Source organism: Larimichthys crocea, chromosome VIII, assembly GCF_000972845.2.
Source record: "Larimichthys crocea isolate SSNF chromosome VIII, L_crocea_2.0, whole genome shotgun sequence".
Classification (NCBI taxonomy): Eukaryota; Metazoa; Chordata; class Actinopteri; family Sciaenidae; genus Larimichthys; species Larimichthys crocea.
In genome coordinates, this window is record NC_040018.1 from 6,368,363 (window position 1) to 6,388,709 (window position 20,347).

At 41.3% G+C, this 20,347-nt stretch overlaps 1 protein-coding gene across 1 annotated transcript in view; it reads right to left on the reverse strand.

Moving 5' to 3' along the window:
- Nucleotides 1-20,347, reverse strand: part of prmt3 (protein arginine methyltransferase 3) — a 56,929-nt gene that overhangs the window by 27,499 nt on the left and 9,083 nt on the right. Inside the window, exons 8-9 of the mRNA XM_027281766.1 lie at nucleotides 17,569-17,668; nucleotides 5,137-5,215 (exon numbers count right to left, since the gene is read on the reverse strand). Of these exons, the coding sequence (XP_027137567.1) occupies nucleotides 5,137-5,215; nucleotides 17,569-17,668 (179 nt within the window). The remainder of the gene's footprint in view (nucleotides 1-5,136; nucleotides 5,216-17,568; nucleotides 17,669-20,347) is intronic.

Consider the following 20,347-nt stretch of genomic DNA (forward strand, 5'->3'; position numbering starts at 1 on the left):
GTAAGGATGCTTAGTTGGAGTGCATAGACCCAATATTCTTGCCTGAACCAACAGATGCTGCACCACGGTTCAAAAGTTTGGGATCGCCTGCCACAAAAGTTTGATTCGGTACAGTAAGATGACTGAGAGGGCTGCTTGATATTGTTGTCTGTTTTTGGATGCTTTAAGTGTTTCATAAAGTCCTCTGTACAAAAGGAAGTTATTTTGTATTAAGGCTTTGCAAAAAAAAAAAAGAAAAAAAGTAATATTTTGTACATTGTGTACAAAAGGCTGTACAATGGTTCAACCAGAGTGACAGTTAAAGCACAGAAAGAGATAAAGATACCACAGAGGAACAGTTAAATAAGAATATAAGAAGTCACTGGAAGCTTAGCATCAAGATCTGTGCAGATTCAAATAGGAACGGGTTCCAGTTTTAGTGTCAAGTACATAATAATGTCTTAAATTAGCTGGAATTAACTGGTGTGTTTCTTTAGCAAAGCTATTCTTTAAGCACTTCAAGTCTATTCAATAGGGATTCGATAGAAGGCCCATTCAAAGACAAACAGCAAGCACTTCAATAATGATGTATGGGTCCTTACACTTTTCTAGACTGGAAAACAAATTCAAAATCGAAATGTGTTTGTGGGTAATATGGTTACAACAGTATTGTCCTCTGTCACTGTGGGGACATAGACTGATCTCTATAAACAGATATCTGCATATGAATGCAGAAACTGGAGGAACCAGGAGAAGTATTGAGCAGTTATGTTTGAGCAGGCTTTGGTTGCGTGCAGGTAAACAATGTGGTGTGCAAAACTGGCGTAACGCATCAGCCGAAATACAATCTTGGAAGCCGTCCGCTATTTATTCATATGTAGATATCTGTTTATAGAGATTTAAAATGAAAACGAAATGTGTCATCTCATCATTCTTATATATGAAGTTGCTGAATTGGGGCTAAACAGGCCCGAATATTCGTTTTCTCATGGCTACATTGGAAGCCCTGAAACTTTTCCTATGTCCCGCAGAGGTTAAATCATCGTCAGATGATGGCGATGGGTTCTGAGATTAGACATCGACTAAATAGATCATTTCATTTTATTGAATAATTCTTCTTTTGAGGCCAAAATTTCAAATGTAACTTATCCATTTGGTGTCAGAATTATGTCAAAATGGCCATTATTGAAGGAAAGAAGGAAAACATCAACATAACTTCTGAATGTTATTCATATTCTGACAAAATTACTGTAGATTACTGATAACTGATGACGTATGATGGTTTGAAAGGTTTGTGTCAGCAATTTTTTTATATAATTTGAAAAATATAAGGCGTCTAATGAGCACATATTATTTATTTTGCCTGGCATGTGTGTTAGCGCTCAGTCTCATCTCCTTTGTGACACGTCAGACCATAAAATGTGTGAATGGATGGTGACAGCTCAGTGATGGGCAACTCATGGCCTCTCGTTATTAGCTGAAGCCTGCTTGTGACCCTGTGAGTGTCACCACACCTAATGACTGTTCGCACACATACACAAGCCAAACAGCAGATTTGTCACTTCATTTTACTCTGATTACTGAACCGAGTGAGTAATTATGAGGGCCAGGTGAGAGGGAGGAGGAGGAGAGGGAGGGCTGCTGATCGGGCAGAATCGGGACAGGCCCGTCTGAGAGACGAGCTGAAAAAGAAATGGAGACAGAGAGACGAATAGTCGAACGGAGGGAGGGAGGAGGTGGTGGAGAGGGAGAAAGACGAAGAGGGAGAAGAAGGGGGGGTACACGGGCGTCCCCAGATTCATGGCTTTGACATCTGCGTCCTTCTCGACTCGCTGCTCACAGCCCGTTTGTCATGCCCACCCCTCCACCTTCTTCTCTTGCTCTCTCCGTCTCCCCCATTGGTCGGCTGTTGAAAGAAGGGAAAGACGGTGTCGGAGGGGAGGAGGGTGGAGGGGGCACGGGACAAAACAGATCCCTTTTCCCTGGACGCTGTGCTGTGCCAGGCATGCGGGGACACATTTGAGGATGAAGGGGAGGTTAATGTAGTGGGGAGAATGAGAGAGCCGCTGTAACTCTCTACTAATGTAGCTTAAACACACATACAGCAGCAGTGCTGCAGGGCCGGACTAATAACTCAGTGCGCGCACACACACACGCACACGCACACGCACCCGCTCGCACTCAAAATCTGAAAATAAACTTTAGATTGGAAGTTGATTAATCTAACGCGACACAAAGTTGTACTACGTATCTTTGTTTTGGTTATCGCATTAAGGTGCTGTGCTGAAAACGCTGGATTGGTTTCGCTTCATGGACTTGCACATAAACGCCGCCTTGGGCATGTTTACCTCTGGACAAAAACAACAACATGGCGGAGCCTCCGCTCATAGGGTTGACAGAGGCAACTAACGGCCTGTTAGTGGCTGGCACCATGCATGAATCGGGCATGGGAACGACACTGAATTTATCAAATTTGTGAGATTATGAATCTTTTACCGACCTAAACTTCTCACAGTCCAGTCCAGATCTTTAACTGGTCAGACTCAGAAGTGTCATAAACATAGTTATTGTTATGTTTACGATTATTGATGTGATTATGACTCAATGTATTGCTTGTCCCATAAGCGATAATGCACAATGAGATGTGTGGTTATAGAGAATAAAGGCACTGGGTTACCCTCCTGTTAGACGCAAATCAAAATAAAAGCATAATGCACTACAGTACACTATTTCAATAGAAACTCATATGAAAGCTGGCTGACTAGTTCATTATTCTCTTTATAAACAAAAAGAGGACACCCTGGAGGGACCTTCATTATCTGTGCTGAGAACATGAAGGCTGTAGAGCCATTTTTCTTATTCCAATTTCACCACAACATTCTATTTATTCCTTATTCCTTTTGAGTGTGTGTTCATTTGACTTCCTGCAGTGCTGGCTGACAGTCAGAGCATCCCGTGTTGGGATGGCCGGGGTTAAAGGCTCACGACGGACCATACGTTGTCCTCTGACCTGTCACTTTCTGCCTCACTCCGGTCACACCTTCGCCTGTCCAATCTCCCCCCCTAACAGATCTGTCTCTATAGGTGCGGCCATCCTGGCTGTCCATCACTGTGTGTGTGTGTGTGTGTGTGTGTGTGTCTCACTCTCACTCTCTGTGAGTGTGACCTCTCCCTCATGTCCCAAGGAGCCACTAAAGGCAGTGTGGTGGAACCGTTCCTGAGTTGGGTCACATTTGGCACAAGCCATTAAATCTGGTCAGTGGCAGGGTTGGGATGACCCAGGAGACTGACACACACACACACACACACACACACACACACACACACACACACACACACACAGGCAAATCCCTGAAGAAAATAGTCTTTGCATGTGTCAAACTATTGTCTACAGGGTTTAATTTTGACTCCTGTTTCTTTTAAGAGTCACATTTTACATCATTACAAATAAACAGAGAATTTGGATTTGGACTTCAAATGGTTTAAAGGAATCAGAATTAATACTTTCGAGTCAACCAATGACACACATTATATTTGCTTATTCATGGATCTTGAATATGGAGTCAAGATGGCGATGAATCTAACAAAAATAGAGATTTATTCATGTCTCGTGTCATGTCTAACTTTAGTGGACCATAACATATTAGGTATGGAATTAACCTGCAGGTGTTCTGGTTCAAGCTGAGACCAAACGGTTCTACAGTTGTCAGTTTTTTGTGACCTACGACAAAGTCCAAAATGTGGCCTACGAGCTTTGTTTTTAGCCTCTTGAGGCCCAACTAAGAGAAGTGAGGAGTCAGCAGTCAGTATAAAACAGAGCAGTCAAAAGCCAATCATTATAAAAGATCAATTTCCAGCCATGCTGGATTAAATGTACACTTCCCTGGTGTGTTTAGTTCTCAATAACAGACCTGTCAAAGCGAGGAAGAAAGAAGAAGCTGAGTGATTTCTGAGCAATTTAATTATAAAGACAGTGTTACATGATTCATTTCACTTTCAAAGACTTTTGAAGCACTTTGTTAAAAAAGGGGCTATTTTATTCTAAAAGTATCCCAGCACTTGATTTTTTTTAATACTGGTGTCCACTGTCAAACTGGTTCAAGCGGCACGAGGTCAACCTGACATTACCGTGTTTACGTCAAGCTGCCGGTGGCCGATGAGGCAAAACAAGAAAGGCGAGTCCAGAACTAAAACTCAACTCTTTGCCCATCCTTCAAACCAGCCACACAGGAGACATGTTGTCTTTAAAACAGCTGTGTGTCGGGATGAGGTGAGCCGCTGAGCATCCCACCGGACCTGCCTCCCCTCGGTTTGTTACCCCACCGCTTTTCTCTTTGAACCATCCCTTCACGTTCCAAGTTGTATTAAAATAAAACCTCAAAGACGTTAATGTGAAAAAGACAGAAACTTTCTAATCTCCTTCATAAACTTGGGTTGTATGTATTGAGGAAAGTGCTGCAGTGTTTGCTGCTTGTATTGACGTGTGTACAATTTGACACACCCAGTGGGAAACCGGTCCAATCGTTCCCACATATGTTACTTGTAATAACCACAGGAGGGCTGGCGTGAACACTTTCTCCCTGCTGACAGATGAAATCTGTAAAATCTGACTCCGATATGACACTGCACATTTAAACTACCCAATAAAAAGGGAAAACAGGCTTTTCTGAGCAATAAATGGTAAAAAAACAACAACATTATTCCATGTTAATACACTTAGCCATATGTAATGTATGTGGAAGACTGTATAACTATTATAAATGTTTAGTGAGACACCGTTCCTCATTTGGAAATCTAACCACTACTGAAAAGTGGTAGAAAAGGCTTCAAGTGATGCCGTGGTAATCCTTGGTTTAGTCTTTTCACTGTGATTTAGTGTTGACAGAGGCAGCATAGTGCCTTTTCCATTTGAATTCACTGTATCACTGTTTTGGTGCACACCCAAAGTGGTCCGACCCACCGCACAAATAATTTCCTCCACCCCCAAATGGTGGAAGGTGGACTTGGCTGTCTGTGCTACCCCAGCGTAGTGTCGCCAAAGCAAAGCAACGCCCCCCTGACACTCCCCCACTTGTCCACTGCACTTTGGTTGATTTGATTGGAAAATCTATATTATATATATCCCTAACCCTATTGTGAGGAGAAGATGTGACCAACCTGAGCCAGTGTCAGCCAGGTAGAGATCTCTGGCGTAGAGGACGGAGTCCAACATGGACTCGAACAGCAAGAAGTAACCCTGGAAAGACAGGACATAGACATTATTATTTTGAACAGCAGTTCATATCATCCGGTGTCTTTGACTTCATAACACAGGCCAAACATGCATGCAAGTAAAAGACGAGAGAATGCTGTACAATTCAATTATTTTTAATTCACTATCACTACGGTGGAAATCTGAATTAACCATGACTGTGAATCGAGTGATGTGCCCACGTGGTCTACCACCCGGCATCCATCGGTTTGACCCTGGGTTGACCTCATGTTCTGCTCCAGTAGACGGCACATTAACCGTGGTATTATTCCATTAATGCTGAAATTGAGTTTTGTCCACATCTTGTTGGCTTCGACCTGAGTGGCAGATACTGCTGACAAATGGGTTTTTTTTTTCCTACCAACCACCCCGTCCAACCAGCAGATCAACCAATCATATAAGCCCAAGCAGCAATGCTGGCTCCTACAATATGGTATTTGTGCGCATGACATTTGGGCGGGTTCCAACATATGGGAAGGCATATCTCCGTCTGGGATGAAGAGGCGGAGCAAAATCTGTACGTGCACACTTTACTGTAACTGATGACCCACATCAGTCCTTTCAAATCTGTGACTGGCTGCTGCAGGAACAAAAAAACAAAAAAAAAACATTGAGGCTTTCAGATCGTCATCTTTCAGATCTTCCCATCAACGATGAATTTGTCCTCATGTTCACTGCAGATCTATGGAGCCTCACATGCCTTGGTATGGATTTCTGGTGCAATCCTAAACTCAATTTGTGCTTCTGTGGTGATGCTGGGTAACTATACTGACATTCATCCATGAATAAATCACATTAATGCTTAATCTTCAGTTTACCCATGACCTCACAATGTTCATTAATCTGTACTTTGCACAGATTTACTGGTCAAGCATAGACAAAGGAGGGAGTGCTCAAGGAAGAAAAGGTTCTCAGTGGAGGAAGAGGATATACTCAAATATTACAAGTTGGAGTTTATTTTAATAGCTTGACCATAAGTTCTAATAGTTATGTTGACATGCTCACCAAACATCACAGAACATGCAAAACAGGTTTAGTGGAGCAACAAACATGAGCAGACAGTTTAGCACAATGACACCAAGTATGGCAAGTCAAAGACAGTTTAAGTCATCATCAAAAATTCAAGCCATGATGTAAGATTTACTTCCTGCAACCAAAAAAAAGCGATGGTCCAAACAATAATAAAAGTTATAAGAGCTGCAATTGCAACGATTACCCTCATCAACTAATATGTTGATAATTTACTGGATTAATTTATTTGATTTTAGTTGTTTGGTGCAGATAATGTTGATCACTGTTCCCCAAAGCTCAAGGCGACGTCCTCAAATGTTTTGTTCACAACCCGAAAATTCAGTTTACTCTCGTAGAGATGACGCGACTAGATGACAAAGAAACCAACAAATCTTCACATCTGAGAAGCTGAAAATCAGAGAATTGCTTAGTGACTCAAAACAATGAATCCACTAAAATAGCTGTATGGTGGGGTGGTCGGGAGCGTTGTTGGTATGTGCAGGCGCCCCGTGTATAGAGGCTACAGTCCTCACTGCAGTCGGCCCCGGCTCGAAATCCCGCATCAGACGGCCCTTTACCGCGTGTCATTCCCCCTCTCTCTGCTTCCTGTCTCTCTTCAACTGTCCTGTCCATTAAAGGCATAAAAAGCCAAAAATATACTTTAAAAAGAAAAAAAAATAGCTGCATGGTAGATAATTTAATAGTTGACAACAAGTCAATGAATCGACTAATCACTGGGTTACCCATGGAGCTGCTAAAAAACACAAGAAAGGTCTGGCTTTCCCTTTTAGAACTTTTTTTAATAAAAGTATCTCATTGCAAATCAAGAAATTAGTTTGTCAACAAATAATTACTAGTGCAATTAAGGTTATATTAATATTTGGGAAGTTTAATATTTAGGAATATCTGGGAAACGGCTCATTGCCGCTACACTAGAGAGCTCTAAGCAAGACGTAAGCAACTCTACAGTGACAGAACTGATGAAATTTGCAGTATGAATACATATACAAGTATTATGGGGGGAAAAAATAAGACAACAAAATTCTGTTTATTGAGTTGTCTGAGAATCTAACATATATACTTTGTCTTCAGAGGAGGGGAAAATGGACAAGGAGAGGTGAGAGCCAGGACAGAAGATAAAGGAGGGAGCTGGGATTGTGTGATGGAGAGAAAGTGGGGAGGAGGAGAAAGAGGAGCAGCGGGACAGGGTGTTATGGAGAGAACGCAGTGGCCAGCGGAATAGTAATTCACTGAGATAAGAGCCTTATTATTCAAATAAAGACAACCTTTTATTGAGGAGAGGAGAAGAGAGCAAGCAGCAGACAAACAGGGAAACAGCCCTGATTTATAACCCTGACTCCAAAATCGTCACCATCTCTGTCATGGGCCTGAGCTGATAATGATGACAGCGATGAAGCTGATATAACCGACTCATCCTCGACGAGGCGATAAAGGGAAACATCCTCTCTCTGTTTATCGACAGTGGACCGGTCTCGAACCACCAAAGTCAGGCTCGCGGATCATCTGCTGCTGACGGTTGTGGTCCAGCCCGATGTCCTTAGTGGTGCAGCGGGTCATTTTTAAAACCCTCACACGGAGTACACCGGCCTCGTAATTTAGATCCCAATTTCACGGGACACTGCTTCACTTGAAGGAAAGAGGATATGAGAGAGAGAGAGAGAGAGAGATGCCTGAAAGCAGAGTCACACCTTACTTTTATCATCAACAATGCTCCGGGATTACTGCCAACCCTGCTGCCTTCCATGTCCTCCTATCTGCCTGCTACCATCCCACCGATTTGTACATCCGCAATGTTGATCACCAAAAACGCAGCAACAACAAGAAAACTTCTTCTTCTTCTAACAATCTATCGGTGTACATGTTGTCATCCCTAAAAGTTTAATCAAACCGGACGATGTAGCAGCTCTGTTCTCAATTTTAGACGATCGATGCACAGCTACAGGAGGTGTCGACATGTTGTTTCAGTCACTACTATACGGTATAACAAGTAAAACAAAGGAGGATGTTAATGAGACAAAGGTTTCCTTCAGGACAGTCAGCGTTGATATTTTAATCATGAGAACACCGTGGTAAAACAGAACACCCCCCACAGTTTCAGAGAACATCAACATGGCAGTGAAGTTCATAAAAACAGGGATTTATTCATTTTGTATCGAGTCTAACTTTAGTGGATCATAACTTATCTGGCGTGGCGTCGGTTCAAGTTGAGACCGAATGTTTCTGTGCGGGTCACTTTTTGACAGAGAGCTGGTGATGCATCAAAACAAAAGGCTGAGCAATTTCTGATTCTGAGCCGTTTACTTTTGATGCCATCTTTCAGCTTTGGTTAAATATAAAAACAGTTTTACGTGGTTCATTACGTTTATGTGGTACAGATGTAACATCCCTTCATGTTTTTATCTCTGTTCGACCAGTTAAGTCTGTGATTTAAGTTGATTTTATTGGAAATTTCGAAGTTTTAATGTCCAGTCTGCTTGGTGAACAGTAAAATTGTCCATCTAAGACCAGTTTGGTGCAAGTTGTATAACTGTAGGCCTACAGTACAAGAGTGGTGAACATTGTTTTGAACATTCTTCATAAATCATTAATTTAGGATACATAAATAACAACATATTTAGCTTAGCTCAGCAGTACCTCTATACTGAATGTGTGGTAGTTGTTGAACAGTTGCGTAACATTCTCTTTTTTATCTTACTTACTACTCTAACTTTATCTTTATTCATTTGTGTTAAATCACAACACCGGACTGATTCCCAAACATTTTTGATTACATTTCCAATTTATGTCTTTACGCACGGCTCGGTGACGCGGACGAGGGCCGGAAATAGCTCTGTTTGACTGTCAGGCCAGTCAGGCTGGTGCAGCCAATGCTCTGCAGTATAGTCACTGTGCATTTCCATAAAATAGACTAATGAAAACCTAATGAGAATGGGCTGGAGCAGCTTATACACATTAACAAAATTAGCATATAAAACACATTCCCCTGAGCGGGTTTATCATGCACAGTCGCATACACTCCACACAAAGAAGAAAACACACTTTTACAGCTGTGTTACTTATGTCACGAATTTGAGCTTTTTCAATGAGTTGCCCTTAACTTTACACAAATGCTATCAAGCTTTAGAAAGTCTACAGAGGTTACTTTCGTAATTACTCCTCCAATGTTTTTATGTCTTTAGTTGCTGGAGGCAAAGTTGGAAAAAAAAAAGGCTCAGCGTGCTACAATTCACAAATTTTCATGTCCATCAACCCTTGGGATACCGCATGGCTGTCAATTATAGGTACCAAGAGGCGTTTTTGGTACAAAACCTGCATCAGCAGTTTACACTTTCCTCCGCCCTCCAGTACCTCCTCGCTCCTTCTGCACTCAACATACGTCTTCCTCAATTACTGCAGATCATCATCACTTCCAGTCCCAGGAGGGGCCCAAGACAAAATAAAAAGGAGCTGGGTTGTGCGTGCATGAACGTGCGTGGAAGTACTTCCACGCTTCACTGAACACTGAAGGCAACACCTCTACGTCAACAAGCCTCCTCTCTCCTCGACGCCATGAATCAGATGCCACCGCATTAGCATAAACACATCACACGCATCCGTGTAATGGATTGTGGTAACGCTCGGTGAGTGTACATTGTGCAGGGTTCCCAATATCAGCCTAATTTACATTTAAAGGCATGCAAATGAGAGATGGAAGCGAAAGATAGTGTAACAGCACAAGTAATTTGCAGTCTAGCTACAAGGTTATTAGAAACACCGCCTCTGAAATCAATGATAAGGACCTGGTGTTTTTGGAAGATGTTACGATAATTTACACAGCCAGTGAAACATTTCAATTAAGTATGCAAATGATCTTAAGACATGACAGAGTTTTAGGAAAATGGCTTATTTCACTTTGGGCAAGGTGTCAGACTCAATGTGGTTTTAAGGAATGTGCATGTAGACATTATATTTACCTTTCGTCCAGTTATTACCTCCTGCAACATACACATCAATCCAGTGTGCGACGTATGTCGATGTGTGTCTAATTTTGTCTCAATTTGCACCAAACAAGAATCTTATTCACGTCCACTCCTGTCATTGCATTGGCTTTACGGTCCAAGCAAACACGATTCATCTAAAATTCACCACGTGTTCAGTCTGAACACAAAAGCTCTCCACAGAAAGACTTCTTTAAAAAATAACTTAGCGCACTTTCCTGTGGAAATACGTTTTTTTCTGACCTGTGGTGCTTGAACTTTTCCATTGCTGCAGTGATCCTCTTGTTTACTCCACAACCCCCTGAAGTCATCGCTTAGCGTGGCTACGTGTGCAACAAAATTTGCTTCTGTCAGAAGTTAAACAGACTATAAACTTCTTTAAGTTTTCGGATGTTTGATAAAGGCACACATCATCTCCCAAGTACTGCTGCTTTTTGGATTTTGAGAAAGGCACCTTTACGTAGAGACTCGTTTGGTTTTCAGGTCAAAGTCAGCAGCATAAAGTAAAACAACGTTTGCCTTTGTGTGCCTTTGCATTCGAGAAATAAAAAGTTACAGCTTTGAATTCACACACACACACACACACACCATAAAAATCCTAATATACTTGTATTCGGCGATGTCCAAGCATTCACAGGCGGTTATTAAATTCATCACTTTGGAGGGAACAAGGAGGCCATTTCTCTCCACAAAAACAATGTCAACTGAGCGATGCAGGATTATGGTTTGGAGTTTATGAGGATGTCTGTCTGAGGGATACATCAGGTGCTCGGGTTCATTTTCTGGATGCAGCAGTGTTAATCAAACCAGAGTGCGGTTATCACTTTCCTTCCAATGTTTTGACCAGATGATAAAATGCAACATGGCAATTTAGATACATACTGTGGGTCTTCATATACCAGCCTGCTCATAGTAAATGGCTGCCTATATGGACATGTGCCTTTGTTTCATTGGGCGCACTGGGAGAAAAAATAAAAGCATAAAAGGGGTGCTGTACTGACATGAGATCTGTCTCTGACACATTTTTGAAAAAATGACCCTTTGTGATCTGAGACATGGATGACTGATTACTACTGCTTACAAGATACTTTACAAACCAGACTCTGGTAGGAAGAATCATGTTTTTATGTGTTAAGTATGAAATTTGGATCAAAATCTTTAAATAAAAATCACTAAGCACTGAAACTGACGAGCCTGTGCAGGTGAAGATTTTAATTTAAGAATCCTGACAATACGTTACTCAGATTAAAAATGTATGGTAGCAATACCAGGTGCAAAACACGGACTGTGCTTCAGCCATTCCTTGCGTTGTGTTTTCTTTTACTAAAAATGTAATATCAGCAGTTTATTTGACTTTTCTTTCTAATTTTCTACCTTGTTTCACTTGACTAGATGTTTTGAGCTGTGTTTGTTACATGAGGACATAATGAGCAACAATGGTTGGCATGTTATTGCAGCGGGAAACAATAACTTTCTGTTGTCAAGACATTAAATCTGGTTGAAAATCGTGTCAAGCGTTGCTTCTTTAAAAGAATCCGGATAATTTTAGTGAAAGAAAATACATTTTTTTAATACAATGCATCTGCGACAACAGTACAGCGACAAAAACCTGCATAGGGATGGGTGAGACACAGGAGACAAAGCTGGCTAAAAAGCACTTCCTGAAGGTCTTGTGAAAGTAAGTCCAGCCAATAAATCCTCATTAGAACATGGAAACACCTGCAGCACCGTCACTGTGTATGCGAGTGTGTGTGTGTGTGTGTGTGACTGACAGTCAGTCAGACTGAAGGACAGGATGACTGATGACTACCACCCTCTTCTTGGGCAGGTGAGGCTCCCAGCACTGATAATGAGGCTAAAGAGGAAGGGGCTTCACATCTCTACCGCACACTATGCTTTGTGTTTGTGTGTGCGTGCCAGTGATACTTGTTTTGTAGTCAAACTATGTTCACCTCAAGGTAAAATATAACGGCACAAAGAAAACCTCCACAGCAGAGAAGTTACACGGAGCTCTTGGACCCTTTTCAGTGTTTCTTTCACATTTTAAAGAAACAGACCGAACACACTGTTGCTGAAGAGCAGTTTGACATTCTGGGAGAGTTTCTCCAAGGTGAATAACCACATACTTCAATAAGCGCACTATTCTGGGACATTGGCCTTCGCTTATGTACACAAACCGTTATCAAGAAGACGATATACGATGCAGCTTTGGCGTCCGTGGTGAAAGACTACATATTTCTTTGAGGAGAAGAAAACACTTAGTTTCTATCATAGCTTTCAGTTTGTGTTCAACGCGCCTCATGAGTCATTTTGTAATGAAGAATTGTGAAGGTAATTTCACACGGGACCAAGTCCAGATTCAGGTTTGTTGCTCGAGTTGTTTGGCAAGGCGACTTATGAGGGCTACGTTGGCATTTTTTAACCATGTGATATTTTCCAATACAAGAATGTCTTAGAGACAAGTCTACAAGGAGCAGGAAAGGACAGGACTAGGAAGAGACAACAAGTTTGTACAACTCGCAGCTGAAACGGAGAAACTGTTCATTCAAAATGTGGCTACGAGTGCCTCGACCCAGTTTAACGTTTCATGATATGGGCAAAAGAGAAAAGTCGGGCAACTTCAGACACAAAGCTTTTTGTTGGTGGTACAAATGAAAAGTAACTTTGTCTAGTGAGTGATTTAGATTTTAATATTCAGATGACCTTCCTCATTTATGATACCTGTTCCTATTGGTGTAGAAATCCATCTTGGGGTTTTGTCTTTTCTGATTTCTGCTGAAACAACACTTGTAAAAAGTGAGGAACTTGAAGTGCAACAAACATCAGATGCATTAGACAGCTTCACATCATTTGACACGTGTCAATCAAAGTCCACAGGACACCCTGTAGATAGAAGCAGTAGTCAAGGCACAACAGCTGGAATGGGCCGATCCACTCAAAGTTGGTATTTTCCAGGAAAGTTGAAAATGGTGTTGATGAGTTAACAATCAACTCTCTACGATACCCATAAAGACATTTTAACGGCTCGGTACAGTTTATAGAAGTACAATGCAAAGTAAATCATAGTTGGCTGATTGCGTCTTTAAATTTAATTAAAATGCAAACCAATGGACAAGTTATTGTCTTAATCTTGACTTGAGTATCTTGAGTATTACGTAAGAAAAGTTTGTTAAAGCCAACTCTCCTCTCACGGTCTACTCTCATATCTGATGCCATTAGACACCATCGAGCTAGCAGGCCCATCACCTGTGATTGATCTCTGAGTGACAATCTTTATTTAGCCTCTGGGGTGCTCAGCTCTCCTCCTCCTCCTCCCCGTCAGCCCCCCTCCGGTCTCTTATCTGCTCTGGACTGTTTGTTTTTCCTTGTGCTGAGAAAGAGGACCGATCAATGTCATGAGTTATGAAATGACAGTGGCGCCGCTGAAGGCAGTCTCTCAAAACAGTGCCACAGCAGACAGACTCTCATTTGCCCTCCTTCTCCACCACCACAGATACACCACATTCATCACCCATCTCTGTCCATTAGCCGTGTAACCACTGTCCGTCTGCTCGGCCCAACAACTCTGACAGCTGGACTTCAGTGATATAATCCTTAATAGTCAGGTAAGGGACTTATTACTTCAAGGTAAAAGCTACAGTTTGCTGGTTAATGGATAAAGTCATACTCTACTTTTATTTAAACTTTATAATCATGTCTGACATCTCTTGTTTACGATACTATTTCTTTTGGTTATGATGACATTTTACAAACAAATAACTGCTCCAATAAAAAAAAAAATGTGAGTAATGTAGAAGTCAATACGTAATTACATAATGATATAAAACTTCTACTGTTATGCAGAATCTGTAAAGATGCCAAGAACAATCAATTAAGTTCATTTAAAAAATGAGTTGCAGGAAAGTCTACTTCTCTATAAATTCAACCCAAAGGAACTGCTAGTCTGGAATATAATCTGTATAACTATAGTTTCATTAGTGTTTAATCACTTGAAAATCTGAATGGTGATGTTTTACAGACAAACGCTGGGTGTAGATAGAACCTTCAGCATGTTTCATGGCCATCACAGCTTCTCCTTCATGCCAGGAATGAGAGGTAAGGTGGTTTGCAATGAACAACTATGCCTAGATGCTACTAAATTCTACACATTAGTCCAAAAGTTAAAAACTGATATGCTTTCCAACAACCAAGATGTACAAAGATGTTCAATTGGAATAGGACATCTGAGATGGAGGACTTCTGTAATGAGTCTAAGCAAGAAGTGCCCCCCCCTTCTTCCAATTTTTATCCTCTGTGCTGGACATGATAATTATATTCTTTCGAAAATAGTCAGGTTTTTTTCCAAATGTTAAAGAGTATTCCTTCAACGCTGGATAAAGATTTTGTCATCACTTATAAACTACAAGTTAGGCAAAGTGTGTTTAGATGTAATAATAGTGTCAGTGGTATCTGAAAACATACGTTTAACTACTTTGGTGGACAATTCAAGTCATTACAATATTAAAAAGGTACCCTGTGGAGTTTTTGACCACTAGTAGTGCTATAGAGCAATGTTTTTTTATTGAATGCCTTCCACTCGATATTTCAAAGGCCAGAGAACAACATTCTCAATCACAACACACGTGATGATAAATTACTGTTAGTTCTTGGAGTGATGCTTTTCTTTTCCACAGTAAAACCCAAAGCTCTCTGTCTTGATCTGTAGGGCTATTAATTCTACACATTTCAGATTAATTACACTGTTCAGTGACAGCAGAGTCACCAGACTGTTACTCTGACTGCAGTGTGACTGTGTGGAAGAGCTCAGTTAGTTCTGGTCTTCAAATAGAGTTTTTCTCTTCGTCTCTTTCCTTTTTATATCAGTCAGTCCTGTATGCCTACAAACCAGAGCATGCAGTTTCTCTGCACAGACAAAATGCTGGATGCTAATCTATTATTAGTGACAGAATTCCCTCCTGTGCATCCCTGCCATTGCTTTGACCCAATTTGGCCAGTCTCTGTTGGAGGGCTTAGCAAGCTTCCAATCTGTATGTGTGCTCTGTTAGGTGACACCAGAGGCATGCGTTAAAGCTATGTCAGTCCGAGATACCAAACCCTGATCAAAGTCACAAAAACACAACATTTTGATGTTGTTTGGCCTCTATTACATGTTATATTTACACCACTGAAACAGGGTGTTTGGGTATAATGCATGGAGGAACTGTACAAACCGAGTGGGACTAAGCACGGTTTAATACGTCAAGATCCAAGAAAGTTGGAGGCAGCAAACAGTCCAAGGGCAATTTTGTCAGAAATACAACAGAGGAGATAATGGTGTATCACCATATCAAACAAACTCACATTAATGTAATAATAGCCTTTTTTTGCAGGAACAGTAAACAATAAAGACTAATATAGACAAATATTTACAGAATCTAAATACACTGAATAGTTACAGAAAACATGTGGGGAGGGAAACAAAGGGTTTCTCTGAGCACCAACAAGAGAGGTTAAATCATACTTTTGTATAATTAAATTAGAGATTATTAATGAAAAGATGTTGTAATTTAAGGTTATTTCAGAGAGTCAATGGGCAACAATGTTGCCTTCCCACATGGGAATTACCCATCCTGCACTCAATTTAGAAAAAAATGAGCATTTTCTAAAATATTAAGGGGATTTATTTTGAAAAATGTATAAATTCAGTGATGTGGAAAATTCCGTAAAATGAAGGTAAAATATGACTTGCACCTGTGATTTATATGAGATACTCTGAGAAAAGAAAAAAGCCTTCTAAAGAAAGAAAAAAGAGTGATGACATCTCCAGAATATCTCTCAAATAATAAGACACTACCTGGCTATAAGACAAAGCCATTAAAGTTTAATACAGTCTAAAGCCATTTACACTGCGCAGGAAAGTCTCCTCCCGTGACAACTGTCATTTTTCCATTTTATACAGGCAGATCGGAGGGCAGCTTCTGAAGTTGTACTCTGAGAAATGTCTGCCATCACTGGCGAGATGAGAAGTGACTGGAGAATTCTTAGATTTATTAACACTCTGTGAGCTGGTGTCATCTGAGATTACGCCCCCTATCCTTCACCGTTCCACCGGCATGTCAACCGCCGAATTTCAATTTCCCCGGTAAGAGGATGGGAAGGCTCTGGCTGGCGACCCCTGCTCGTGACCCTGGGGTTTCACGATGGATGGGGGAGGTGGGAGGGGGGACAGATACAGGATGCTCATGAATTAGGGATGACTTCAGCGGTGCGTTCAACTTTGGCCGTCCTGGCTGTATCGCCGCGGAGGATCTCGCTGATAAATGGGCATCAAGGGGAAGGAAGACTGCTCTTTTTCTGGTTAGGTATTCAGAGAAGCTCATGGTCGAGTTTAGCCCCATTTAAGCCATGTTTAAAACATGTATCACTGATGTTGGCACCTTGGATTCTGCGCACTCATTGGCTGGTAAAGGACCCGTGTAAGATTAAGCTGAGCATCTACATTTTGGGTATTTGCATGTATGTTTTAGGATTCTGTGAGATGGAAGATATGCTTATAACACACGTGAAAGCAAACCTATCATATTTTAATTCCCAAAAGCTCTTCTCAAAGTATGAAGGAGCCAGTACAAGTTCTCCTAACTTCTGTTTTTTGGAGGATCCTCAGTCAACACTGCCGTTTTAAGTTGTCTTTGACTTAATGTAACTGACTTCAACTGAGTTGCATCAGGAAAATGAAAAAGGTTCGCCTCGATTCAAAGGCTATTTCAAGACAGATCTTGAATTCTGTAGAGTTATTATCAATGTGTTTACCTTTTTTTGTGTAGAACTTGTTTCTGTTTTACAGTACATAGCTCCTTTGTTATAAAAGTTAAACCTTCTAATATTTTGACTTGTCAAACACAGGTGTTTAATGATGGTTGCATTCTTTTTAGGTGTTCGTTGTTGGTGCTCTAATTGGGCTCACTTGTTTGGCTGCCATGGCTTCGTTACCTCTCACACGTGTGTTGTTCTTGCTATCTTCTGTGGGTGTCGAGGCCTTAGCTATTTGATCACACACCTCCTCTTCCAAACCAGCCCCATTCATTCATCTACCTGTGCCGTTTCAATCCTACCCACTTAATACCCCAACGATATCATAAAAAGCCGTAAGGTGATTAACGACAGGGAGGTGGTTTGTCCCACCAGAGCTGTCCACAGCAGTCAAGCCAGAAATGTGTTTAATCAAGCGACCACACGAGATCTCCAAATGCTACACGGACCAGATGAGCTGTTATGAAGATGACTGAATATACTGATCTATCTGAGATCTGCTACAGTATGTACAGTGTATGTGTGTAAATATGTACTGACCATCCATTCAGAGATGATGATGTCCACCTTCTCCACAGGGAGCTTGATGTCTTCTATGCGGCCTTTGATCAGAGTGATCTTGTCCTCCAGCTGGTTGGACCTGGAGCCAGAGGTTTTAGAGAAATGACTCAGTACTCAAGTGGTTCAAGAGCAGGCATTGCAATCACTGCAAATCCCAGTTATGTCAATTCAATTCTGTCATATTAAAGGAGAGATAACTGATTTTTTGGCCACTTGGTGGCAGAAGAACGACCTGTAAACACAACACTGACAACCTTATAAAGTTGATATGGCGAATTTACAGACTAAATACGCTCAAGCTTCAGGTCTCCTGCACATGTTAAGCCTAATATGCACTCTCCTTTTAGCTCTGGTCCGATCTCTACTAGCACCTAAGGGAAATATATGATTGTTTAGCTCTTAAATTGTCTAATTACTAAATTTAGCATGGCAGTAGCTCACTCCATGGGGACCCTGGTTAGGAACCAGAGGGGTGGTCTGGTCTAAATCCAGCACAGAACAGTCATTATGGAGAGTGGACCAGTAGCTGGAGAGGTGCCAGGTCACCTCCTGGATACTGGCATGGTGCCTTTAGCAAAGCACTGACCCACCCCAACTGTTCGGGGTGGTCAGATGACTCTGACTCTTCATATATTCACGTACGGGCCCCTCGTGTGTATTTCAGGCCTGTCTAGCATGTCCAAACCATTCCATGAAGTGACTGCATGGAGCACACCAGGTTTGACTGATATTAGCTGATTCATTGAATCAGGCATGTCTTGATTGGTTGGTTGGACCTGCAGCCACAGACACACATTTCTATTCACCAGCTGGTCACAGCCTTTGTCTATCTGTCGCTTGGTGCTGGGCAGGTAATGTATAGTGGTAGTTTTTATATATATATATATAAATAGGTTTTTGTAAGAAAAAGAGCTACTAGAAGTGGAGGTTGATAAGAGAGACCCAAAACACTAAAGTTATGGTCAGCAAAAACCAAAACAATAAGCTAAAAACAGAGTTAAGCCATGGTTTTTCTGTTTTTCACATTACTTGACCTCTTGTTAATATAGAAAAAGTGATGATGGGCCTTTCTTTAAGTCACTCAGTCGCACACAACTGGTGCATAGATATATAATAGATATATATTTTCTCATTTTCTTTCAAAATGGTCAAGATCTGGAATTGACCATATTTTTTTTCCAGGTATATTTCCAGTCTTCCCCAGCTTTAATTGTGAAACAGCGTGAAACAGGAGGAAACTGAGTGTGGGCCTGCAGAGGTGTCGGCCTCAGGTACTGTAAGATCAGTGCTGCTGTTTAAATGATCCTTCCTCTCAGACCGGCCAGTCCGGGTATCAATCTCTGTGAATATTCCATTATCATGACAGCTAATGTTACCGAGGACAGAACAATTACTCACAGCGGCCCAGAGTGCATTTCTGTGGCAGCGATCCTTATCTTGAACTGTCTTTCCCCCTCTCTGCTGCTCTGCTATCACCTCCTCCCAGAATCCAACACACACACCCCTCTTACCCCACCTCCTCCACCTTTCACAAGAGGGAAACACTGTAATCTCATTATTGGGGTAATTTAGAGGACAATGTCAGGACTCTGGGGAGAGAGTCAGTATCTGTGTGGCTTTGTAGGTGTGTGTGTGTGTGTGTGTGTGTGAGAGAAAGGGGGGAAAAAAAACCTGAACGTTTCATCAGTGGAAACCAGTGTTTGCAGATAATTGCTGTCTTTTGATGGTCAATCGACATCTGTGTCATACAAATACAGATTATTTTCTCCATAATTTTTGTTTGTTTGTTTGTTTCAGGGGATCAGGCAACGTTAAAGAAGAAATGTTTAAGATACGAGCAGAATTACAGCTCATTCAGCGTTCATGCATTTGTAGATGAACTGTGTTTAACGGTTTTCTGAAGTGTTCCTGACCCCGTGTAGTAATCTCTTTCATACGATCATGGTGGGAGATCGAACGTCACGGGCACTCAGTGCTGATTTTCCATTTCTCTTAAATCATATTATGAATTGTAGACAATTCTTACAGTTGTGCCTTGAGAAAAGTTCTAGGACAAAGTGGTAAACCTCAACCTAACTTTACTGGAGAATGTTTGTTTTGAGGACGCCCCTTTTTCTTTTTTTAAAGATATTTTTTTGGGGCTTCTTGTTCTTCGACTGGGTTGAAAAGGATTTGTGAATCACTGCATTCTGTTTGTATTTTACATTTTACACAGTCCAGTGTCCTCATTTTGTTTTGGAATCGGTATGGTATGCTCTGTGTTGTAATACCACTTACTCCTCGAGGGGTGATAGTGAATCACTGTAGTGTTCAGTCTGTGCTCAGTCCAACATTGAGGATGAAGAAGTAGTGAACGGCAGAACGAGGAACAGAGCTGCTGTTGAGGCCTGAGACGGCTGCAGGTGAAGAGTGCGAGCTTCTTGAAACACACCAGTACAAAAACTTTAATTTCAATCATGTTTGTGGGATAATGGAAGAACAAACTTCAACGTGTGTTACTGACAAAACGTTGATCAGAATTCCTCCACCGAAGTATCGGCTGATAAACATCCACAAACCGATCTAACTATCTTTAGTTCATCTCACAATTAAAAGTTAAAATCCGCTCAGCTTTGTAAAATATATTTTTTTTTCCACCTTGTTGTCACAATTCAAAGCCTTCTATTGGATAATCCATCAATTCCAGCCATTAAAAAAAACAAAAAAAAACGTATTTAGACATTATCCATTAAGGAAGCGACTGTGAAGGAAGGAAGTC